We start from the raw sequence: 25,307 nt of genomic DNA, 5'->3' as shown, positions 1-25,307 counted from the left end.
TGCTTTAAAAGAGCACTATATCCTAATGACAGTATAAGGAGGGTACTTAGAATTTTGCCTGATAGGAAAAGAAATTTAATAAAATCATATAACACCAACATGACACCAAAATATTTATTTACAGTGTGTGTATATATATACATACATGAACTGGTTTCACTTTTTATTAATATCTTTTCCCCTTTTTAAAGTTATCCAGGTTAAAAATGTCTAAGCCTGTTAGGAGAAAAAAACAATCTCAGAATAAATAAGCAACAAGAAAGGAAGTCAGTTATAGTACACCATCTGCTGCCACAGTCCTCCTGTAAAATATGTTCCAGTTAATAGGGTACATTTACAATAACACATTGACACTATTCACTCTCAGCTGCTTACACACTAAACAAATACCATCTTGGCATGAAGAGAGACATATGTTCAAATAAGAAAGAGCCATTTGTCCCACTGTTATCTGAATTTACACAGGAAAGAGCCACTCCCTCAGCTGAACTAAATCCCTACAACCCTTTTCCCTTGAAGAAAACTGGTGTCCAAAAAAAATATGGCAACAAGCACTCCAGTTTGTTTGTTGAAGTCCACAGTGTATTTTCCTTTCTGTACATCACTACAGTGTTTCTGAGTATAATTTCACCAACCTCACATCCTGACCTGTGAACTGGTACATGAGTTTGTCTTTCAGCATCACCAGCCACTATCCACAGGCTTTCAGAGCAGCTCACCTGAATATTCAGTCTCATTTCTTCACCTTTCAAAAGTTTTGTTTTTAAAGTGCTTGGTCTAAACATTAATAAGCTGAACGCACCTGAAGCTTCTTCAGGATCAACACTTGGCCAAAACATTGCTGGAAGTAAGCAGTCAAATGCTGGTTTGCAAAGGAGAAGATCTCTACAGGATTATTTTGTCTCCATGGAGGGGTGTTCACATGGAAAGTTCATATTCAAAAACAGCAAGCCCACATTTTCCAAAGCAGACTGAAAGTCACTTTAGTTTCAAAATTGAAGCTTAGAGACCCATTAGGTTGTAGAGCACTTCAAATATGCCAAGAGCTACCTATGTAAGAGCTGAGCGTTGTTAAACTACTAATTCAAACAAGAAAAGGGGCTGGAAACCAGCTTTTCCAAACTAACTACGGGACTGTGTTGGCATGGCCTCATATTTAGAAATACCAGAAGCGTCCACAAGCACACTGCCAGCCTTGCACAGTCATACACCCAATGTATGTACACAACTCAGAGACCTGAATAAACTGCACACCTTGAACACAGGATTCAAGCCAAAAGGGTTAGCAAATGGATTTGAAATAACTTAGAATATTTGCTATTTTACTAAATATTCCTGCTTTCAGCTAGTATCTCATGCTGAATTTCAGCAAGCCTTAAAACCAAGTAGCATTTTGTTAGTATTTGGTTGTTCAAAATGTATTTTTAAATTTAAGGCAATTCTCTCTTTTTTTTCTTCCCTGTTTTATTTTGTATTTAAACAAAAATTAAAACTTTCTCTACACTCAACAAAAAGGGACAATTTTCTTGGTACCTCCAAATTTTAGGACAGAATTAACACACCCAGTTTTTTCCAGTAAGAAAATTATCCAAAGTGGTAAGGTTTGATTCAGCTCTCATACAGATACAATCCAAAAGCAAATCCTCCACAGAGAATGGAAATCCTGAAAAAGTTAATCTCTCCACAGGGTTTATATATTTTGGATTTCATCCATGGGGCTCAACTTGAAAGGCTCTGAGCAGACCATGTCTAGAAACACATATTTGCTTATATTTAAGCTAAAATCCACTAAGCTGAAGGCTATTGAAGCCTGTTGAAGCTGAAGACCCAGCAAATCACAGGATAAAGCCTGCAGGAGTAGGGGTCAGTCTTATGTTGCTGAAGATCTACAGAAACCAAGTCCACCACTATTCCCCAAGTGGTTCAGTCATCACTAAATTTAAATTCATTTGAAAACAAGAAACCTAGATCAAGGACTGTGCTTCCTACACCTCTAGGAACTCCACACTGTTCTACTATTTCCTTATGATTGACAGTAGGCTACTAGCATGACTTATTTAATACTTTGTTAATACAAAGCAGCCTATTTAATTTTTGGGTTGTGTTTGAACAGCAATCTCTCCATATATATGTAGCAGTTTAGCACTCAAGAACGGCATTTTTTCCTTAGGCTAAAACAGCATAGTAACACACCAACTTGACAAGCAACCCAGAATCAGCTTTTAACCAGGCTTTAAAAAGGCCCTGCAAATGCAACACACTGGTATTATTTCCATTCACAAACTGAGTAAGAGAAAATAACCAGATGCTCAGAAATTAAAACTATTTTGAAATTCTGTGACTAAAAACGTGTTGCTAATTCCTTCGATGAGGACGAACATTATGATACAAAGTAAAGACTCATCCTAGAAAGACAAGGTAGAGGAAAAGAACACAGGAAGGTCAAATCTCTTCTGGAGTTTTGACAGGCTTAATGAAAATCAGTAGTGTTTGGCAGGAATCTGCAAGAACCTAGACATTTTGCTTTCCTTGATCACTGTAATTTTGTAACCTAATCAGAAATAGTCCAAAATACAATTCAATTTGACCTATAGAAGTGCATGGGACATTTTGGCCAGTTAAAACAAAACAAATAACACATCCCACTTCAATAAGCCTATAGAAGAGCTTCCTCTTAATATCTAGCACACCATAAGTTGCTCCAGGCAGACTGCTTGAATCTTCATGTCCAAATGAACAGTTATTAGTTCTTGGGCTCAAAGAACTTGCAAGTGAGGACACATATTAAGCTGTTTTGCTAATATTCAAATAGTCTGAACCAAATAAGCCTCTAGTTATAGGGCCCTGATGACTTACTTAACTTTCTCATTTCAAAAATTAATCCAGCTTTGAGCATAAGTGAGGCACATGGGTTTTACAAACCAACAGATATGGTAAGATAGTATCTGTTAAAAACAGATACAAATAATAAAACAAATCTCTTGATGAGGTTTTAAAAAAAATTATGCCTGAAGGCTTAGGCAACTACTTAATTCTTTTGTTTGCTGGTTTTTAAGCTAGTTTTGTAATATGGCAGTAACACTAGTCTCAGCAAGACGTGCCATAAAAAACCCCAGCCTGTATGAAATGCAACCACAATACATCAATGTGGTTATAAAACAGCAGTACAGCTCTTTACATTCTGCACTATAATGTTTGGTGTTATAAAAAGATCATGCTCTTATGAAGCCCAGGCAGCCAGTTGCTTCATTTCATCTTCATCCTCTGCTCTTTTCCTGGTCGATGCTGCAGAGAAAAAGACAATAACCATCAATTAATGTAACAGTCAGAACCATTCTATCTGTTAGCATGAAGACTTGCATAGTGCTTTTCTCATTGAAGATCTCAGACCAATTTACTGAGTAGCAAGCTGAACATGAGTAATGCAGGAATGAAGCTCATAAGAAATGTGATTATTTTGTCTCATCATTATTTTGTATAGAACTCTGAAGTTCACAAAATAGGTCTGATGTCATTCCTACTAAAAGACTCACATAGAAAAAGCATTTAATTTCTAAAGGTTGACACAGCCAGAAAAGGCCCACAAGAATGCTGTCAGTTCTCTCACCACCATGTAAACAAGAAAAGTCACCTATGCTGGCCAGCTGCACATCCTGCTACCTTTCCAAATAGTGCTGAGAGGTTCTGCACATGCAAGTCTCTGGATGAACTCACCCCATTTTAATGGGTGGGGTCATTTATTAAATGGAGAAAGACATTCCTGAACTTGCTTTGCTCAAGTGACATCAGTTAACTGCTGTAGTCACTGCAACAACAATTCCCAGCTCTGTATCAGGTACTACACACACTTTGTACCCAAATCTCCTATCCCACATCATCTGCATTCACTAAACTAAAACCTCACTCAAACTGGCTTCATTTGCTGACCTGCAAACTAGATGCCCAAGAGCCAAGGTTCAGCCTCAGGCTGCCTCCTCCATCTGTGGGCTGTGCACATCAGGACTGGCACCTCTCCAGCCAGAGTGGAACACTTAGTGGGTCCAACCCCTGCGTGTGCACCTTTACAGCAGCCAGCTGTCCCACCTGAGGCAGCCACGGGGCCAGGAGCCACTGTCTAGAGGGGAACTGCAACTACCACTTCAGGGACTAGGGCTGGGAGAAGCACTTGGGGGACCACAGCTTCAGTGCCTCTTCTGCAAATGTCACAGGTTCACTGTGTGACTGGGGAAGGTCACCATGCCTCGCTTCATTGCGGTTTCCTCATCTTCCAAATCAGGAGGGCAACATGCATCTCCAATTAGAAGTATTATAAATCCATCAACTGGTCTAAGTTTGCTATTACTGTGTAACAGTAAGCAGAAAACATAAGCCAGTTTTTCACAGCCTTGAACTACATAATTGTAACCAGCTCATCTTGCCTAAAGCAGCCATACAGATGGATATAGAAAATTAAAATAGTGAGAAGCACATGGAGATGGTCTGGGTTTAATAAAAATGTTAACTGGCACAGCTGGATCTGGAAGACAATGTATGAACAAATCATAAATGGCCACACTGAATTTTCACTGTTTTTCTAAATCCATTTTTTTTACAAGCTATTCAGCAACTGGGTTCAGTAGATGAGGCCACAGCCTCAGCTTGAACATTTTAAACTGCTTCTCAGGATTTAAGTGTAATCTGCCAAAACACATAGTATCTGAGTTAAGCTGGTCTAGGTAACCTATTCTGTAGCAGAAACCATAAACCACCTGTGTCACATATGTGCTGTCCTTACCATCAAGTATTTTTATTCTTTTACTAATGTCAGTACACAGCAAGTCTTTCAACTGACAGTGAAAAGCATAGTAAAAGTTGACTGCCTCTGGCTGAATTCAACATGAACAGGGCAGAACTACAGAAAAATAAAACTACAGCTTAATACCAGGAATAAGCCTGTTCAGTACAAAGAAAGCAAGGAATGAACATATGTCTTTAAAGATGTACTTCCCAATGCCTCCTTCACTTCTAATTAAAATACCAGTGGAAAATATCAAACCACCACCCTGCAAAGCTGGATCTTTATGACATAAACATTTGGAAACTAGGTCAGACTAATTGAAAGAAACTAAGGATTGAATTGCCAAAAAAAAGGAAAAAAAGGCAAAAAAGACCATTTTTCAATTATCTTACTACATCTCAGTATGTGTGTATGTGCAAGGTCAAGTTCCCTGAGTTTGTCACCCCAAATCTACAGAGAATTTGGTCCTAAATGCTTTCACAGAGCAAAATGGAAATCCACTCTGCTTTTTCTGTTAAGCCGATACAAAAATAGGAAAAGGAATTTATAACATTTTAAAAGTTGTAACAGAGTTAAATGCATATCTGAAACCCTCTCCTCTTCCTCTCCCCTTTCTCCCAGCATGGCTCAATGATGAGAAATGTAAAATAGCAAGCAGGCATTTTACCAGGGCGAGAAGGCAGCGATGTGGACGGAACACTTGGCAGCCTGACATCTCTCATTCCCTTGTTCAGTTCTTCTTGCTCCATTTCTTCTAATTCTGCCAGCAACTCATCCTAAATTCAAGGAAAAAATTATTTACAAATTCTGACAGTGATTACACGCAAGGGTACAATAAACCACCATGAAGCAAAATACTACTGAAAAAACACTTTATACCTGAAAGGGCATTTCAAGAAACAGTATATTAAATGTGCAATTTTTACAAAGTATGAGCAATTAAGTAAGCCTTAACTGAACACTGAAAATAGGACAATGAAAGTCAGAAACAGGACAAGGAATAAACTTAAAAACAAAACTAACAGCAGTACAATACATGCCAAAAAGGCAAATACAGGAGTAAAAAGCCTCTCCACTCTGCTGTCCTCAGGTCTATTCCATATCTAGAGCCTGTATTCTTCAATGGATTCTAACTTTAACATGCCATTTCTCCCATTTTAAAAGGCAAACACCTTCCACTGGTTATAAGGCAGACTGTCATTAAACATTATGCTTCAGCCCTATCACATAAGTGCAGGATTATATGTGATTTCAAAGCAGCACTGGAATCAAAACTGTCCTCCAGGGTCCTGTATTCACTCTTGAAGCACACAGCATTCGTGGGCTTTTAGGTGCAGAGGCTGATTTGGACAGATGATCTAATCCACTTGTATAATGCTAAAAATAAAAAGGCTGTACGCTTTTTAAAAAAGCAAGGAACTTATTCCTCAGCTGAAATTTCCCAAAGAAAGGAAGCTAAATGTTACATATACGTGGAGAAATGGACCTTTGCCACATTGATGAAATGGTTTAAAAGTAAAATGGGCAAAAACAACTGGAGAGGGGTGGGGTAAGTGTCAAAAAAGTAGTAAAGAAAGAGCTATTAGGTACTGAAATGGGCTCTGCCTACACATTTATACTTTGTTTATCGCCAATGTAGAAGTTAAAATGATAGTTGCATAGCCACCACAGGACTTTATACCTGCATTTATTTTCTCATGGTTTTATAATTTAAGGCAAACATACACTGTGCCAACCCAGGGAGAAGGAACTCTTATGTTACTGTGCCTGGAGCAGGAGAAATCACACGCTTCCATGGTCTCCTTACAGCCACAGCACATGTGTGAAGAGAAAATGCATACAAGTGCATGGAAAAAACATCCTTTAAAAAATTAAATCAAATATTATCCTTCAACACTAACCACCTTATATCCCAGCAATTAAGTCATTTATTCTAGCACTCTTAAGGTGCAGTAACCTGCAAACCAGGTTTCCCAGTTACTGCCAAGTGCTCTAAGAATTAGGCTCCTATGCAAAGGCTGGTAAAACGATGCTCCAGGTGACAGAGGCTTATTTCCCAAACAGGAACAATGCACATCAGCTTCAACTGGGATCCCTTGGGAACTTCCAGGTCAATCTACAACATGCTTACTAAGCCTAGACTCTAAAAAGTTAAGCACTGTTGAAAAGTAAGACACTGTACAGCTGTTTGGGTGGCAGGATATTTTTCAATTGTTTGAAGCTCAGGCCAAATCCCATTCCTTGTGCCAGTAATGACTAAATGTTTCTTGGAAAGTCTATTTACATTCAAAGGGGAAATACAGGAAAACAGGTAATGGAAACAAAATACAAAGATTCATTATTATTTTCAACAAATTATAACTGTTGAATGAAACTCCCTCTTCCTCCCAAATCAAGCAAAATGTGTAATATAGCATTTCTATTTTTCTTTGTTGTCCATTTGGGAACATAGGAACAAATTAGTGGGGAATACAGTGAATGATTTGAGTATTCAGGACATTCTTCAAATGATTCTTAGTGCTTGGCCATTTTGAAACAAAATTGAAAAACAAAACAAAACTGGTTGTGATATTGAGCTTGACACCCATCTCTGCATTCCACGTATTACAAGAATTTTGAGTAATCTTGTCCCTCGAGTCCTCAAATATGGCTGGATCAGAAATAAATTATATCCTTTTTAGATGTACAAAATCAAATCTGGGGGCACTGGATGAAAGCTACTGCAACAAATTTTGAGAAGATCCTAAATGCCTTGTGAGGGTTTCAGAAGAAAAGAGGTTCAGAATGAAACCTTATTGCCTCCAACAGGTATTAGTTCTACCTGTCAGAGCTACTTCTGTGGTCTGGGCAACAGGGAAAGGACCTGCATCTCCGAGCACTAAAAATGACCTTAAAAAAATGGTCCAAATATTCAGAATTATGAACAGCAGACTGTCCATGACATAGGGACATGCACTTAAGTCAAATGGATGTCTATTTGGAGCAACAAAAAATTATATGTTTCAGTGTCCACTTGGAATAGAACAAATTACATGTTTTAATGACCTTCTTTCAAGGTCACTATGAGAACAATAACTACAGGAGTGCAGTTAAAAATGCTTTTCTTAAAATTGATACAATTTTTTTTCTGTTTTTACATCTACAGATTTTTATTTAGTGCATTATATATTTTATATATAATGGTTTTATTTACTTTTTATATTTATAATAAAATTCTACAATTTTCCTAGATAGGGTAAGGTAGAACCAAGGAATTTCACATCCACACTTCTTGAGAAACAAACCACTGCGCAGCAGAATAACTATGGAACTAAAACGCACAGGCCTGAAGTACTAACCTCATCAAACTCATCACCAAAGGTGCCTCGGTTTGAGATAGCATCGGAAATTTCCTGGGCAACATCTTGCTGTTCAGTAATATCTTGCATTAAATCATCGATTTTGTTCAAATCCCTGGAAAGGTAACATGGAAACATTTTTTAAAAAGATGTATCATTCACATCCTACAGAACACACTCACTTGAACAGATCCTGTTTTCTTTTTATGCCCATGACTCTACAAACATCAGAATTCACAGGGAATAATTTCCTCACACACACCCAGACCAGCTACTTCCATGTTGGGATTATAACAAAAGTCAAAGTGCAGCAGAGTTTGTCTCTCCCTCTCTGTGCTCCTCATACCTCTGCCAGCCAGTCACAGCCCATGGGCAGATCCCCCAGGTCAGCATCTTTACAGGCTCTTTGGTACTTAAAGGAGCTTTAGAGGAAAGATGGGGATAAACATTTACACGGCTTGTTGTGAAGGGCAGAGGGTAAAAGCTTTAATCCAAAAGAGGGTCAATTTAGATTTGATTAAATGGAAGAAGGTTTTTACAATGAGGGTGGTGAAGCACCAGAACAGGTTGCCCAGAAATGGTGGACACCCCATCACTAGAACCATCCAAGGTCAGGTTGGATGGACTCTGAGCAACCTGATCTAGTTGAAGATGCTCCTCTTCACTGCAAGGTGTTTGGACAGAATTATCTTTCCATGCCCCTTTGAACCCAAACTATTATATGATTTTTGGGTCTTTTTTGATGTTAAGCTTTCACCAGAACTGGGAAGAACTTAACAGAATTGCACCCCATTTAAACGTTTCCCCTTATTGTTAACTTTGTTATTGTTTCAGTTCCTGTTTATTTCTCCCCGAATAACCCTTTTGATTTAACTCTGTTTATTCAGGCAGAAAAACACCCCTTGAAACAATGTAAGACATAGGAAAAAAAAGAAAAAATAATTTTTTGGGGGGAGGATGGAGGGGTGTGGGGAAAGGAGGTACATTTAACTAGTACTTTGAATCCCACAGTCAAGCTTATGGATTCTGAGGAAAAGAGTCCACCTAATTTCTATGAATAGATTTTCTTCTAGATAAACCAAGGGCAGAGGCCACTCTCCACTGCCAAGACAGACTGAAAAAAACAGATCTCACCAGTTAAGTGAACTTTCTTTTAGATTTATTGTTAGGAAATTATATTTTTCTGCCAAATATAACACTATAGCACTAACAGCATTCCTGACATTCAATGCCTGAACCAAAAATGAAGTCAAAACTAACTTGATACAAGTCTGTAGTAATGGAATAATTTGAAAGTGGTTAGTAAGTTCAACTTGGAAGCTACTAGAAAACACTTACATATTTTCATGTACTTTTTTCATAGCTTGTGCAGCATAACCCATATTCTTGAGCACTTCTGTGTTGGTGTGGGAATTTTCCAATGCCTCTCTCTGGAACTCAATGGTCGAAAGTGTCCCATCAATTTGATTCAACTGTTTCTCATACCTCTTTTTTCTCTTCAGTGCTTGTAAGGCAGCTGTAATGGGAAGAGGCAAAGTGCATTGTGTGTTTTCATAGCAAATGCAAGGACAAGTAGTTCAGCATCAAGCTGACCTGCAGAATTTCATAATTCTCACCCTCCTACCTTACTATGAGGGAGACAAACTTTGACCACACCAGATCAGCAGCCTGTTAATCACCAACAGGCTGTTGCATGAACATGCTGGGAAGCCTCTTTTAGATTAACTCCTTTTAGCATCACAAGGAAAAGCAGCTTCTTCCTCCACTGTGGGAGATCTTGAACTCCATCCTGTGCACACAAGCAAACCAGGGAAGATGGGAAGGAAAAAGAAAAACATCAGAGAGAAGTCAGAAGGGAAGAAGCAGAAGAGAGAATAAAAGAATAAGCTGTAAAATGTAAGTAAAACCTAAGGAAGACAGTATAAGAATTTCTGCCATGACAACCACAACTCCACCAATGGTGCTTTCTGAATTTTGTCTCAGCAGCAATAACTGTGAAGTGCAACAAAATGGCCCAGCTAGGCAGAAGGGTTAGATCAGAGAAGGATTTCTCCAGCTTTTAGCTCATGTATTTCTTAACAACCACTTAGGAACGTGATCTTTAAACCTTAGAATTTAAAAACACAAAGAACTTAGTAGACATGGGCATGGTAGATCAGGTACCCCACGATCTTTGTAAATTGTCAAGATTAGTCTTTTATATTCACTAAGTTATGAGCAGCACACTCTGCCCAGAGTAAATCATTACCAGAATAAAAGCACGTGACAAGCATGAGGAGAAAAGAACTTTCTCTTGGCCTCAGGGTGTGGAACACACACAATTTTGCCACAAGCATTTCCTGATGACAGTCCTTTCCAAACTATACATGTGCCAGGCTAAAAAATCCCACCAAACAAAACGAGACTGAGTTAACCCCTTGTTTGGCTTCTTTCAATGTTATTAGCACCCCCAATTCTTCCCTTGTCTCCTACATTTAATTTTTTTAACAGATTCAGAGCCTGCCAGCCCTAGCAGCCCTGCAGCCTCCCAAACTCAACCATCAGCAGCAGCTACTGTTCCAATCCTGTTAAAATTGCCCACTGAACCTTGACACTGGGGTACACAACTTTTCAAATGAAATTAAGATTCCCCCAAGGAGGGCACACAGATTTACGGTGTGTAACAGCACACTAAAAAAATTAATTATTTGTTGACAAATGCTTGAATCAACATGATCAAAACTGCTCATCAAGAGCTGCACAAGGACAGGCATTCACACAGACTCAGATGCCTTCCACCACCTGCAGTGAGATGTTTCAGGACAGCAAACCACAATCCCATCAGATTAATCATGGCATTCAAATCCAAGATTTTCACAGGTTTTGGGGCATGGTTGAAACATCATGCATATTCTGAAGAAGTTGCACAAACACCAGATGATGTCATGCACACAGCAAATGTAAGAATTATAAAATTCTCGCTGGCAATTCTAAAATACTTAATTTTGATTTAATCCCAAACAATCTTTACCTACCTATTATTTCCTTATTTATGCTTAGTATTGGTAGAGTTAAGACACCAGCCACTTCCTTTCTTAGCTTTCATTGGATGAAATTTGATCCTGGATTCTTAGGTTAGGAATCTAGAGGTTCCAGACAAATGTAACAGTCTGAAACTGTGCATGACACCAGCTGGGCCAGAGGGGACTTTGAGGCTCTGTGGACTGAGGAGCACTCAGCTGGAGCAAGCATCTACCATGGGGCAGTCTTTCTACTCAGTGTTCTTGAGAAATGGGACTCTGCAATGGTGCTGTTAGTATTGGCTGCTCACAGTTACACACAAAGCAGTTGTTTTCAAAATCCTGAAGATCATTTAATTAAGCTACACCCAAATCAAGGAAACACAGGAAAAGCTAAACTCTCTGCAACTTCAGCTATTCATAAACAGCTTTTCCTAATTATTGTGGTGCAAGATATTATCTTCCTTCTCTTTAGTTTTAGCAGTGACTTACAGAATAAAGCAGTCCATAGGAAATAAATTCATACTCCTTTCTTATCAACCAAGGCATTATAAATTCTCACACCACACTATATGATTTTCCTGATTTGTGTTAAATGAATGCCTTTTATTGCAGAATATTTTCCTACAGTAGCTCCTATCACTAATTTATGAGAATTTCCTTGTTATTTGAGATCTATTTTCCTGTGTTTTATGAAGTACCTAGAATTTTAGTGCTTTTCTACTGCATATTACAAGCATTTTTAAATTCGTGTGCAAGTCTTACAGGACTGAAATGCTTCTGCTTTAGAATGCTACTGCATTCTAATTACCAAATTGGAGAAGAACATATCTATTAAAATATAATGAAATTGAGCAGAGAACAGAAACTTACTCCACTAAAGGTCTAAGAATGGCACTGAAAAATTGTGTTCCCCATTCCAAAGATCTCAAAGAAGGAACACAGCCTGGAGAGGATGAGTTTGAACAGAGGTAGAGTCTGAGGAAGCAAGTGTTATTAACACCAATTCATTCAGGAAGAGGTGGAGGGCTTCTCCAGGAAAAAAAACACAAAACAGTCTCATACACTTTTTGTGTTCCAAAAAGGCCAATTCAACTCCCGAATTTTTTGATGTCAGCACTTCGCTGGGCTTTAGCATTTAGATTTCCTGAATCCAGTAAGCAGGTTACAGCTCACAGATTAGGAACTAATCTTTTTAATATGAGTTTTTATTTTATAGTCAAGGTGTCTGGAACAAAAGAAGACGATGATATAAGTTTAAGTTTGCACATTAATGAACTCCTTTTATTAACACACAGAAGGATGCTTTTCCAGTATCGCTACAATGCTGACACTTTATTCAGGAAGCGGAAATGGCCAGCGTGCAATAAGAATCCTGGCCACACTTAATATCTAGATTTCAAAAGGAAAAACAGAAGTAATGGCATAGGAAGAGTTGTGCACCCTTCTCATGGTTTCACGACAGATCAGACTGAAAAGCAACAGTGCAGTAATACCACCTTTACCTGTCAAGCACACCACCAACACCCATCAGTACAGAAAGCACCAACAATCTTATCATCTTCTGAAGCAGAAATAAAACAATTGTCTAATAATCCTTATAATTCCCATGAGGAAACTACTGAAGTAGGAAAAGAATGTTTCCTCTGAAGATGTAACATGACTGTGAAAATATTAGGTCTCACTCTTGGATACAGTGCACAAACCTCCACCTCAGGCCTGCAAGGGATTCATGGACCGCAGATTCTGATCTTCCTCACTCCAGGGACAGCTGAAGGCAATGCTGCTGAGGCCATAAAAATCATAGGACCCTAATTAGGCTTATCATCAGCACTCATAGTGCTTAAAGCCTTGTGGAGGAAGCCACAAGCAGTTACAACTGAGGAGCTAAATCAAGAATAATAATGAGCTGGACAAGTTATAAGTATTCCAGTTCATGGCAAGACACTTGAAATGTGATCATGAAAGTCAGAGGACAAGCACTGTAACTGACAGAGCAAAGACACATCGAGGGCTTTCCCTTATGTCCCTCACTCCCAACCTGTCCCACAGCCTGCTGTAGGTGTGACTGTCCTGTCCACCACAACACACACCTACCACATCATTGTTTGGCTTCCACAGCCTCCTGGTTACACCCAACTCATTGAAAAGGAATGCTACACGGCTACATAAGACCTGCCCTATCATAACATACAACACATTTAGCAGCATCTACTTGTGAAACCCTCTCTGTTATTCCCACTTTCTTCATACATTTTGTCTTCAGCAGTACTCTGTGGTTCTTTATGGTTAAGATTTAATCCTATTCTGGATGGCTTATCTTAACTTTATTCTTTTTACTAATTTTTATATTTTTAGGACCTGTGAAGGACATCGGGCTGAAACAACACACATTCTTGTGCATGTAATTTTCACAATTACAGGCATGCTTCAGAAAACACATTTCCTTTTAAACAAATTTCTCAAATATTCAGTATCACTTCCTGTTCTTTAAATTTTTTTCTATGTCCTTTAAAACAATGGATAGGAAAAGCCAATATGTAGATGGAGTTGGCAGATATGCACTAGCTGAAACTGAGAAACCCCAAAAAAGTACAGCAAGAGATTTTAAAAGTTTGTGCCTGGAATGAAGAGACATTAGAATTCAGTGCTAACTGTGAAAAAAATATTGCTTCTCATAGCATAATAATATTGCTTCTCATGACATTTCTCCTTTTCAGGAGGAATTTCAACAAACAAAAAACCCTCAAGTGGTTTAGCTACAATCAGATATTAATGGGGAATGCTGGAAATGCCTCACATCAAAAGTATAGCTAATTTCAGATTAGGTACAGGAACTGCAGAGATACTTCATAAAGGAAAAGCCAGGAGTATTTCAGTGATGTTTCACATCTATGGCATAGCTAATGCATTACAGCTTTTAAATCAAGTTAAGCCTACTGATGTCACATGAAACCCATTCAAGAGTCATATGAAGTCATGAGAAATTGCTGGTGCTTGAATCTGCTCTCTTGTGTTGGTGCAACTGACTCAGACTCGTGCACCTAAAAGTGAGATCATATAATTTGGTGCATTTTCTATCCCTAGATACATCTTGCTCCAGTTGCAGACAGCCCTATTTTAGTTTCCATAGGCTTCTACACAAATGTAATACAGAAAAAAAAAAACAACTTACTTTAAAAATAACCAGCGATGTCCCTCCAAAACCCTTACTTCAACAAGGCAATGTAGATGAAAACTTTTATTCTCTCATTTGTATGTTTACATAATGTTACAATAGATGGTGGTTAGCACAGATTTTCTCTGAGCTATACAGCACTACACACTAGCTAATATATCAATGTAAATCAACAGTAATTAAACTGTAAAGCAATTGACATATCAAATGAAGACATATTATTGGGGATTTAAGTTCACTGACTATCCTGCTAAATTTAAGCACTTTGGCACAGCAAGGTTATATTTTAAACAACATATGGTTCATATTGTTTCTCCTCTGACTGTACTTAGGTTATCCAATTTTGGTTTTAGAACCATTTTTGGCATGAACAGAAGCTGCCCCACTGCACTTTTAGCCCTACTCTTGCCTCTTTATTGTTCTTAACTGTAGGTCCCCGAGCAAATGACAAAATAAAAGCCAGTTATTTTTAACACTACAGCTCAACACCACAGTTTGCAATATGACTCCATGAACAATTTAATAGATTAAAAACCAGGACAATTGCATATTGAGCACTGCAGTGGAAACAACGATCTTCTGATATCAAATGCTGCATGCCTGAAGCAAAAGGCCAACACACACCTGAAACCACCATCAACCAGCTAATTTAAAGAAGAAGCAGATCCGCCTTTTCCCAACAAATTCTCAAATTCTGTGCCCCACTCTCTCCTTCACAGGTGCACAAGCACTCATGTAGCTACCAGGTCAACTGGTAAGTGGAACTTAAACCATCCTGGGTAACAAGAATAACCCAGACAAAAAAACCCACAATATTTTACAACATCCAGCTTTCTGAAACACACCCTTCAGGGAGCTCTGCTAAGGGAAAGGAAGGGCGCAGTACAAGGGCAGGAGTGAGGCAGGAAATGCTTTTCCTTTCTGCAAATGTGCCAGCTTATATTTCAGGTTTGGGATGAAGTTCCAGAGCAGCATGTCTGGATTTAACCAGGAATTGCTACAGTCATAGGATCCAACATGTTTGCTTGTATCAGCCCTGCAGCTCAGGCTTTTGCACAATGAATTCAGCCCCAGGAGTCACCTGGTCACTTTGTCCCATAGTAAATTAGCTTCCAGCTGGATCACCTTCCTGAACTAGCTCACCATGACAGTACAGAGGTGCCAGTACCTGGACAAGGGACCACGAGACACTCCAGCTGAAGCCTGGGGACTAGAAAGTGTGAGACTGGGGCAACTGTGACAATTGTGAGCTCCCATTCTCTTGAGCAGCTGTCTCAGTTGAGCTCTCAACTGACTTTACTCCCTCGACTGTGCCTTCAAATCTGTCCCATCTTGACCCAAAATTTTAAATCCGTTTTAACTAAAAGTTAGCTTAGTTAAACTGCCTTTTTATAATAATTACTAAATGCTAAATTATTACAAATACATTAGAGGGCTAACCAGGACACCTCTAACACACAGCTCTGCACAAGTTCAAAGTTACAGGGCATTATTTTTTAAATTACTGAGTAACAGAACAAGCAGGCAAAAGACCTACTTTCTTGTTACATCACAAATCTTTAATTCAAAATAATCTTCTTCTGTTATTAAGCATTTAAATTAAAATACAGCTCAGGAAAATAGGCCTCCATGCGACTTCAGGAAGTAATTAACTTGTTTCTCTGAGGCCTGTATATCCCCAAGACACTGACTACCATCATTTGCTTCCCAGGGCTGGCAACATCAGTATACAGAGGAGCCAGGCTTTCTGACCCCTTAGCATCCTCTCCTCTGTAGCTAACAACGTCCCAGAGCAGTAGTCACTAATACTCCAAGCTATCATTCTTTTTTTGGTTGCACATATACTTCTTACATTATTTGGACAAATCATTGCATCACTTTGTTGCTCAGCTGTCAGGAATGGGGATAATGTGCATTGATTCGTGAATATACAGGAGATCCGCACATCCTTCATCCCGTTCGCCACCTGCGCAGCCAACGCTGAGCCCCCAAATAGCGATTCCCTCCCCTGCTGAGCAGCAGTACTTTGCCCCCCGTGTATCCAACCAGTGCCTGCATCGACTGCAGTGCAAAGCACGAACAGGAGAATCGCATAGGAAACCACAGACAGCACTTTTGTGAGGAATAACAAATTCCCATCCCGCTATATGAATCCACAGTTCACTAAACACTAATTGATCCCAAAACCGCCATCCCGCCTGGCGTGTGGCGATGGTTGCTCGGAGCGCACAGCCGAAGCACACCGCACACCTGCGGGCCCAGGTGCCCCGGCCCAGCCGCGGCCCCGGCGGGACCCGAGTGCCCCTCGTACCCAGGGCGCTCCAGCCCCGCGATTTAATCGCGCGGAGCCCGGCCCGCACTCACCTCGCTTGTTCTTGGTGCCGTGCTGCCGGGCTACCGCCAGCTCCCGCTCGATCCGCGTCTCCAGGTACTCCTGCTTCTTGCTGAGCATCTCCTCCGTCTCTCGCAGCCGGGCCAGCGCCTCCTGCGGCGAGGGTCCCCCGCGGCCCTTGGAGCCGGCCGAACCGCCCCCCTTAAAGAACTTGGAGATCTTGCTCATGGCGGCGATCCCAGCTCGGCGCCCGCCGACGGAAACGTCTGGCCTGCCCGGTCCTCAGGAGCCTCCCTGCCCGGCACACGCCGTGACAGCACTTCCTCAGCCCAGGGGCGGCAGCGGCACCGCACCTGGCGGCGGGGCGGGCCCGGGGCGGCTCCGCGGAGGCCGAGCTGCCGCCGCCCTCAGCCAGCGCCGGGCAGAGCGGCGGGAGGAGCCGGCGAGCTCCGTGGGGTAGCCGCAGGGTCCTGGGACGGGCCAGCCCTGCGGAGGCGGCTGCGAGTTTGTGCTTTCCCCCTAACTTTTTTCCCATGTCACAGAATCGCAGAATTCACAGTGGGTCACCTGGGCTAGCCTCCCTGCTCTCGCAGGGTCATCCTAGAGCACATGGCACAAGATTGCATCTAGGCGGCTCAGTATCTCCAAGGAGGAACATTGCACAAGCTCTCTGGGCAACCTGTTCGATTGCGTGGTATCCACACAATAAAAAAGTTATTCCTTGTATTCAGGTGGAAAATCCTGTGCCATCAGTTTCTGCCTGTTGCCTCGTCCTATTTGTTGGCACCACAGAGAACCTCACCCCAGCCTCTTGGCACCCTCCCGTAAGATGCTTATAGACATTGGTGATGTCCCTTCTCAGTCGCTTGTTCTCAAGGCTGAAGAGGCTCAACTCTCTCAGTCTTTTTTTCGAAGGGAGATAATCAAGTCCCTTGAAAAATTTTGTAGCTCTCTGTTGGATCCTCTCCAGGAGATCCATGTCTCCCTCTCTCGTGCTGAGGAACCCAGAACCAGAGACATGGCGCGGGAAGGTGTTCTGGGAGGGCATCACCCTCGGGCACAGGCGTGCACGCGGGTCAGGGCTGAGAACATAACACTGAATTCTGAAGGAATGTGGGTTTTTTACAAAAGTGGTGGGTGCGCCGCTAAGGAAACCCCAGTGGCACCAACAGGTCGCAAGGGGCAGGAAGTCCTTCGGGAAGCCAGGCTACCTCCGCTCTGCCTCCGGGAACAAGGCTCTGCCCCAAAGGACGACGCAAACAGTGACAAATAAGGCACAAATCATGCGTTTTTCTTTTCCCCTGGAACAGCCCGAGGAGCACCAGGCTCTGGGCCCACTGAAGGCTGAGGTTTGGGCTGACATGGGCTGCTCAGGTTGCCCTGAGCCCAGTGGTGCCCCCGCTCCTGCCGGCATCCCCGGAGCTCCGAGCCCGTGGGGCGGGCTCAGGCTTAGGCTCAACCCGGCGCGGGCCGCCCCTGGCTCCGCCTCGGCCCCGCCCGCCCCGGGGCGGGTCCCGCCGGCCCCTCGCAGAGCGGCCCTGCCCGCCCCGCTGCCGCTCCGCCTCCTGCGTGCCGCCGACATGGCGGAGCTGGAGGTGGGGCAGCACTGCGGGGTGCCCGAGTGCCGCCAGCTCGGTAAGGGAGGGCGCGGCGGGTCCCGGCGGGGATGGGGATGGGGATGGGGATGGGGATGGGGATGGGGATGGGGATGGGGATGGGGATGGTGGGGGGTTGTGAGGGGTGTACCCCCGATCGGGGAGTCCTCTGTGCTGCTGCAGCCCTGCCCGGTCTAGTGCCAGCGCCTGACACCTCGGTTGTCTCACTGAGTGGTTAAGAGCCCGCTTGCCCCTTCCTCACACTTGATTGCCTTCAGCGATCTCGGAGAGTGTGACTGGAAATGTTGCCTCTCAGAAAGAAGCAGCAGAACCGCCTGTAGCGAAAGCTTTCTGAGGAGCACTCAGAGATGAAGGGATCGAGACGATCGTGAGCTGAGCTGCGTGGTCCAGTTGCGTGGTGGTCTGTCAGCATAAAATCCGAAGGACGGAGGAGCAGAGTAGTGGACTGGACCTGGCATTTGCTGCCATTAATGATGTGGTGGAGTTCAGCAGACAGTGATGTGATTTTATGTGTAAGAATTTATGTGGTAGGCAGGGGATATGTACAGAGGCTTAGGAAGTGTGTGCAATTTTAATCACCCAAGGACAGCATGTAGGATATGATGTAAAGAAGGGGCAGGATCATTATGACTGTGGAGGAGATGCTCTCCCTTCCAAAAAGTCAGCATCTCCTCCAGCTGGCAGCCTATTAAAAAAAAAAATTAAAAAAGAGTAAACTGTCCACTGTCAGTAAATAGTGTTCTGAGTGGTCTTGCAATAAATTCAGTTTTTAACATAACTAGTAATTTTGATGGCTAGCCATATGTTCCAGTGTCATAGCTTGATACTGAAAACAAAAAGTGAATCTAAAGCCTAATTCCAACGTCTGGTATGTATATAAGTATAATTTACCTGCTCATATGTTTTTCTGTAATATTAATTAGGAGAGTTAACAAAAGCTACTTTTAGCTAAAGTGTAGATGCAGTTGCTAAGTATTATTATAAATATACCTACCCTCTATTATAAATATACCTACCCTCTGATGTTGATAAGCAAAAGTTAATCATGTGAAAATTAAGCTAGAAACTATTAACAAAACAACAACCATGTTGTCTTAACTGAAAACAAATCTTTTTGTTTCAGATTTTCTTCCCTTTGTATGTGATGGCTGTTCAGGCATCTTTTGGTAAGTGCATAGAATCACAGAGTACCTCAAGCTGAAAGGGTCTCACAAGAGTCAACAAATCCAACTCCCTGCTCCTCACAGGACTAAAACTAAAGGAGGATACAGCTAAGTGTCATTCAGACAGCCTTTGAATTCCAACAGGCTTGATGCCATGGCCGCTTCCTTCCTTCTAAGAACCTTTTCCTTCCTTCTAAGAACCTTTTCAACCTGAACTTCCCGTGACACAGCTTCTTTCCATTTCCTCATGTTGTATGCTTGGTCACCAGGATTTCCTCATCCCAGGTGAAGAATCCTGCACTTGCTCTCATTAAATTTCATACAGTTGGTGACTGCCCAGCTCCCTAATCTAACAAGAATCTCTCTGTGTGAGTTCTCCACCCTCAAGGGAGGTGACAGCTTTTCCTTGTTTAGAATCGTTGGCAACCATAACATGTATCCAGATAATTTATAAAAATACTAAAGAGCACTGCACTAAAATTGAGCCCTGGGGAACTCCACTGTCCACCAGATTGAAGCAATTGCATTAACTGTGACTCTCTGAGCCCAAACCATCAGCCATAGTATTACAGACTTGTCTAGCTGTTGCTGGACCTTTTTGTCTAGAAGAGCACTCTGAGAGACAGTGTCAAAAGCTGTGCTAAAATGCAAACCACCACATCTGCTCCCAGTGTCATATAAATGGGTGACCTTGTCAAAAAAGGAGGTGGCTGATGATGTTTTCTTCTTGAAAAAATTTTGAGGTTTCTTGCAAGGTTGAAATCAGGGGCTGCACTTTGATTTACACTTCAGATTAGCAGAGGGCAGCTGAGAAAAACTCAGTTGGGGGCAGATTTCACTTCTAACATATCAGAAGCCATTAAGGGATTTCTGCCGTTATGGAAGGTGATTCAAAATCCATTAAAACAGACAAACTCTGGTTGCTTTGAACTGAACTCTACTGTCTTCATTCTCTTGAATTTATTTGTTTATCTTGAGGCATAAGTTCCAAAAGCTAAATGTTTTACATTCTGAGAAAGAATATGATCTATCCATTCAAGAACCGAAATGCATGAGATAGAACAAACTTTGGAGAAGATTCATTATCTAATTGAAGTTTTGCCATGATAAAACTTGTCAGATTACTTGTTAAACACTTAAATGTTTTCACATGCAGGTTTTTTTTCCTGGAATGTTGATAACAGTGTGATATTTTCTTCTTTTTCCACAAAGCCTACAACACAGGAGCCGGGATGCTCATGGGTGTTCTGAGGTAATCTAATAATATATGACAGCCTTAAATTAAAATTCCATGCAACTTAGCTGTGTGTTTTCAGACTAGATGAATGCATATGGTATATAAGTATGAATTATTTAACTTGGAATGTGAAAGGCTTAAAAAATGAATCTACTCTTTTTCTTCCTCTCAGAAGTAAATTGACTTTGAGTAGGATGACAGTTCTTTTTCAGCCTCTGAGCTAAATATAACCAGGGAAAAAGTAGGAGAGAATAGCTGGACCAGATTTGCCCATAGAATGGAAAGCTATCACAGATCTTTGAGAAAGCTGGGATGGTAACTTATATCTGTAGTATCTGTTTATTTACACAAAATATTTTGTACTTACTCCTAGGTGAATATAAGAAACAATTCTGTGAAACCTGATCAGCACAGATCTTACCCATGCTCATACAAGGACTGCAGTGGAAAGGAGCTTTTGCCAGTGTTGTGTCCTTACTGTGAAAAACATTTTTGTCTCAGGTGGGTGGAACAGAGTGTTTAAACATCCATATTCATTCACTAATGTATGGAAAATGCAATAGAAGTTTTACTTTGTTGTTTACAGACATCGTCATCAATCAGACCATGAATGTGAGAAGCTGGACACACCAAAACCTCGAATGGCTGCCACTCAGCAGCTTGTTCAACATATTATAGGCAAGTACAGAGGCATATATATTCATTTTCTTATATTTTTTCAGAACACTATTTGAGTTTCTGACCTCCTTTGAGGGGTCAGGTTTGACCAAATAAGAAGAAAGGATGGGTTAAATTCCTTGGTTAAATAACCCTAAACTTACATGTCAATATTTAATACTGTTTATCTAAACTGAGCCAAAACAACAGTACAAGGAGAATCTCTAAAGAATAAATAGGGTACAGGTTTCTTTCAGAATTATTGTCTTGTTGTCATTCTACAAGTACTGTACTGTAATGAATTGTACCCAGCCATTATTATTTACGTATTAATCCATGTGCAAATAATCCAGTTTTGTTGGATGTGCATGTCAATCTGCTGGGATCATACCTACACAATTAAGATGCCCAGAAAAGTCTGATTCTGCCATGTAATGTTTTGCAGGTTTTAAACAAGCTCTAGGGTGGGAAAGAGAATAAACACCACTGCCCAGCTGGACAGTGGGGTTATGTGTAGAAAGGAGGACCTGAAATGTTGCCATATGAATGCTGTGATAGTCACAGCTGTAGAAACTCCAGAATTTGTATCTATTTGGCTTTTGCAGCCTGTGTTTACATGGTGATAATGTTCATCTACTTTTCAATGTAAAGGAATTCTGCTATAACTGAAAATGCTGATACATGACTTTGGGAAAATATGAACAGACATGAAAAGAAATGGGATCCCTGGCAATACAATGAGACCTAACAGATTAAGTGAGTCAATGTCATATAATATGCTCAGGAAACTGTCAGAATGATCACACTAACAGTATAACTATTGTTCTCAGAGTCTAAAAAGAGTGATGAAGTGAAAAGCAAAAAACGTAAAGGAGCAAAAAACAGTGAGACAGCAGCAAAAGTGGCATTAATGAAACTGAAAATGCATGCATGTGGGGACAAGTCCTTGCCTCAGGTCAGTGATGTTTGTTTTCACTAACTGAATTCCCAAAGGAACTAGAAAGATTTCCAAATTGTTTGATCTTCATTGAGTTTCCTCAGCTTGGTTTTGGATTTAATTTTTCAAGACCACAATCCCTTAAATGTACATGTCAGCCTGGTACCCAAAAGCAATCTCACTTGTTTTTTGTCTGTAGATGTCTGTGTGAAGTTTGGGGCAGTGGAATCAAATTCTTTTACTTCATAGCAGAAATGTGTTTGCCTGCCACATGGCTGTCACATAGCACAGCAGAGACAAACAGGGTCTTTTGGGGATTCTTGGCAGAAGGATGACAACACTAAGTTTATTAAATTTTACTATTTTAGTGGAATTTGATGATCAGCAGAGCATAGTAATTTCATTATTAGACTAGAACAGGATTTCTAGAATCACTGTAGCACAATTTTTTAAGTAGTGCAGCACAGAATTTTATAGCACATCTTAGCTTGTTGTTCTTTATCACCTGGACCCTTTTTGCAGATAGTGTCAATTCTTAATTCTTGGCTAGCAATATCAATATTTCATATCATCTAGCCCTGAAACATGCAATTGCTTGGTTTTCCCACCTAATTAATATGTTGGGGCATTGCAGTGGACAATGTAGTCTTATCACAAGAATGTGCCTTAAATGTTTGAGTTTGCTAATTTTGAGAGTGTAGAGACATGTGTATGCCAACTTATATTGGTACCAAGATGTTTCAGGTGCAGATTCAGCTACTCACCCAGAATTAGCATCTGAAGGCTGAGGGTTTTCTATATACAAAACCATTTGTATGTGTAAAAAACCCATGTAAGAAATTAGTTTCATAAACTGCATAACATGATTATCATCCCATTCATGAAACAGGGAGGAAGGAGGTACAGATAATGGTCAGGTCAATACAGTGGGTATTGTGATCATCTTTTTACAGCTGAGGTTTCTACAAAGGTCAAGTGATGATTCCTTGGGATAATCCAGGTTTGTTCAGGCCAAAAAAGCTGTCCAAGTTTCACTCATTTCCTGAAATGATAAGCAATTACCCATTCTTGGGCATTATCCAAACCTCTGTGAAGGTAAATGAAGTCCCCATCTAGAAACAGTTTTTCATGTGCCCTTTGCTTTGGGAGTTAGCAAAGGGACAGACAGGTATTTTAAACTTCATAAGGGTAGTAATTAGTAAGAACATTGTCACCCTGAAAAAAGAGGTCTGACACTAGGGGGTTTATTAGACTTTTTACTGGTTGGAGAGCAGGAAAATGAGCCTCTTCCAGTGGGCATCTGATGGGTGTCTACTGGTTATTTTAAACATCAAACACCTTTAAGTAGGGATTTACGTCATTTTCCCATAAGGAAACTTTGCCCTAGAGCTCATTTTAGTGGACCATTCCATTTCTTGACTGCACCATTACTTTGAGGACAGGTGGAACACCCAGGAAACTCCATGATTGTTCTAGGATTCCTGGATTTTTTTTTCTTTTTAATGAGTGTCATTGTCAGACTGCACAGCAGAGGGCATGGGAGTTCAGCAAACGGTTGATCAAATCCTGCCAGAGTGGTAAGACCATCAGCTTTACCACAAGCTAACCCTTTCCCTAAGCCTTCCTTATTTTATCTCCAGTAAGGGTGTAACACCACCCCTCGGGTGCTCAAGGGAGAAGTGCAAAATAATTAATTTGCCAAGTGAATCAGGGCACTTATTTCCTGCCCACAATCCATTGGGTCCTCAGAAAAGGTAACCTCCTGTGTAAGGCTCTGGCATTGTGTCTTCATCAATTGTTTTAATTTTTGTCTTATTTTTCATGTTTTTCTAGACAGAAAGAATTTACTTTCAAGTATTTTTACCAAAAGGGAACAAAGAGAAAAGCAAACCCATGTTCTTTTGCAGTAAGTGGAGTATTGGCAAAGTAATAGATTTTGCAGCTTCCTTAGCAAGCCTTAAAAATGACAACAACAAATCAACATCCCAGGTAAGTCAGCAATAACAAACATTTTCCAGGTTGTTGCATTTTGGTTTTAGTTTTTTTCCTTTAGCCTTTTGTGCCTCTCCCACCCCACTTCTTTCATCTTGGATAGGCAAATCTTGGTGTTAATTTCTGTCCTGTCTGTCTTACAGAAACTGAGATTATGCCATACTGCTTCTGGAGAAGCCTTGCCATTTGAGCACACACTGGAAACATGGCTATCTGATAAAGACTATCCACTGTACAATGGAGGGAATGTAATTCTGGAGTATCTTGATAATGATGTTCTATTTATAGAAGATACAGAATCCTACTTTAGTTAGTCAATAAATTTTCACAAATAAGAATAAAAACAAAACAGTATTTTTTAGCAGCATGGTATTAAAAAGCAAGTCCAGTTTTCTTTTAAAATCACTGGTATGCCAGAATCAGTCTTCCATTGTAAAGACTCAATTTCCATCAGTTTCTCAGTTGCTTGACTGACAGAAGAATTATGTCCTGAAAGGAAAATTATAATAACTAATATTACAGGTATTCACATTCTAGAATAAATTCTTACTCTATTGAGCTGTATTATATAAATTTTTTTTTTCTTAAATTTGGTATTTATTTTTGTGTAAGTGGCGGGGACAGTATGTCTTAATAAATAATGAAAATGTAAACTTGCAGTATGACAGTTTTCTGAAGGAAAGAAACATACTATGCTAATGCAACATTTTTTCTACATCTACACAAACAGATTTGATTGCATTTGGAAACTGGCACTGTCCATACACCAGGTTCACATTTTTTTCTTAATGACATTTAGGAAGAAAGCTTTATGAAACAAAAGTAAATTCACTCAGGTGTCTTCCTGATTGTAAATCTTTTTGTGTGATTAGGTGGGGGATAAAAGAGCTCGGTAAGCCTGTCACTTATTTTGCTTCACAGTACTCTACTGTAGTTTTAACATGACTTAGGTATGAAGTCATGACTTGGGTATCTTTACTGGATGTCAGACAAAGGTGATTTTGGTTTCCATGAAGGAAAGGGTTTTCAGTGGCTGGTTATTTTGGAAATCTTTGTCTCCAGACAAAGATTTGACTTTGTC

At 40.7% G+C, this 25,307-nt stretch overlaps 2 protein-coding genes across 3 annotated transcripts; one reads left to right on the top strand and one right to left on the bottom strand.

Annotated features, from left to right (window-relative positions):
- Positions 1–32: 32 nt before the first annotated feature.
- On the bottom strand, positions 33–17,899 carry CHMP4C (charged multivesicular body protein 4C). The gene is made up of 5 exons (XM_064390314.1): positions 16,657–17,899; positions 9,454–9,631; positions 8,116–8,230; positions 5,445–5,553; positions 33–3,285 (listed from the first exon to the last, which is right to left on the bottom strand). The coding sequence occupies exons 1-5, from the start codon at positions 16,850–16,852 to the stop codon at positions 3,221–3,223; spliced, it is 663 nt and encodes a 220-aa protein (XP_064246384.1). The 5' UTR covers positions 16,853–17,899; the 3' UTR covers positions 33–3,220.
- Positions 17,900–18,149: 250 nt separating this feature from the next.
- On the top strand, positions 18,150–24,879 carry ZFAND1 (zinc finger AN1-type containing 1). Of its 2 annotated transcripts, none has more exons than XM_064390298.1 (8): positions 18,150–18,259; positions 19,364–19,406; positions 20,616–20,655; positions 21,014–21,141; positions 21,227–21,318; positions 22,128–22,252; positions 24,068–24,223; positions 24,370–24,879. In XM_064390298.1, exons 1-8 carry the CDS (start codon positions 18,205–18,207, stop codon positions 24,538–24,540), a joined length of 810 nt encoding a protein of 269 aa, XP_064246368.1. In that variant the 5' UTR covers positions 18,150–18,204; the 3' UTR covers positions 24,541–24,879. The 2 variants fall into 2 exon arrangements, with proteins under 2 accessions (XP_064246368.1, XP_064246375.1); XM_064390305.1 differs by lacking the exon at positions 18,150–18,259 and adding an exon at positions 18,406–18,752.
- The last annotated feature ends 428 nt before the right edge of the window (positions 24,880–25,307 follow it).

Source organism: Passer domesticus, chromosome 1 (genome assembly GCF_036417665.1).
Source record: "Passer domesticus isolate bPasDom1 chromosome 1, bPasDom1.hap1, whole genome shotgun sequence".
Lineage (NCBI taxonomy): Eukaryota > Metazoa > Chordata > Aves > Passeriformes > Passeridae > Passer > Passer domesticus.
This window is presented reverse-complemented; position numbering and strand designations above follow the sequence as displayed.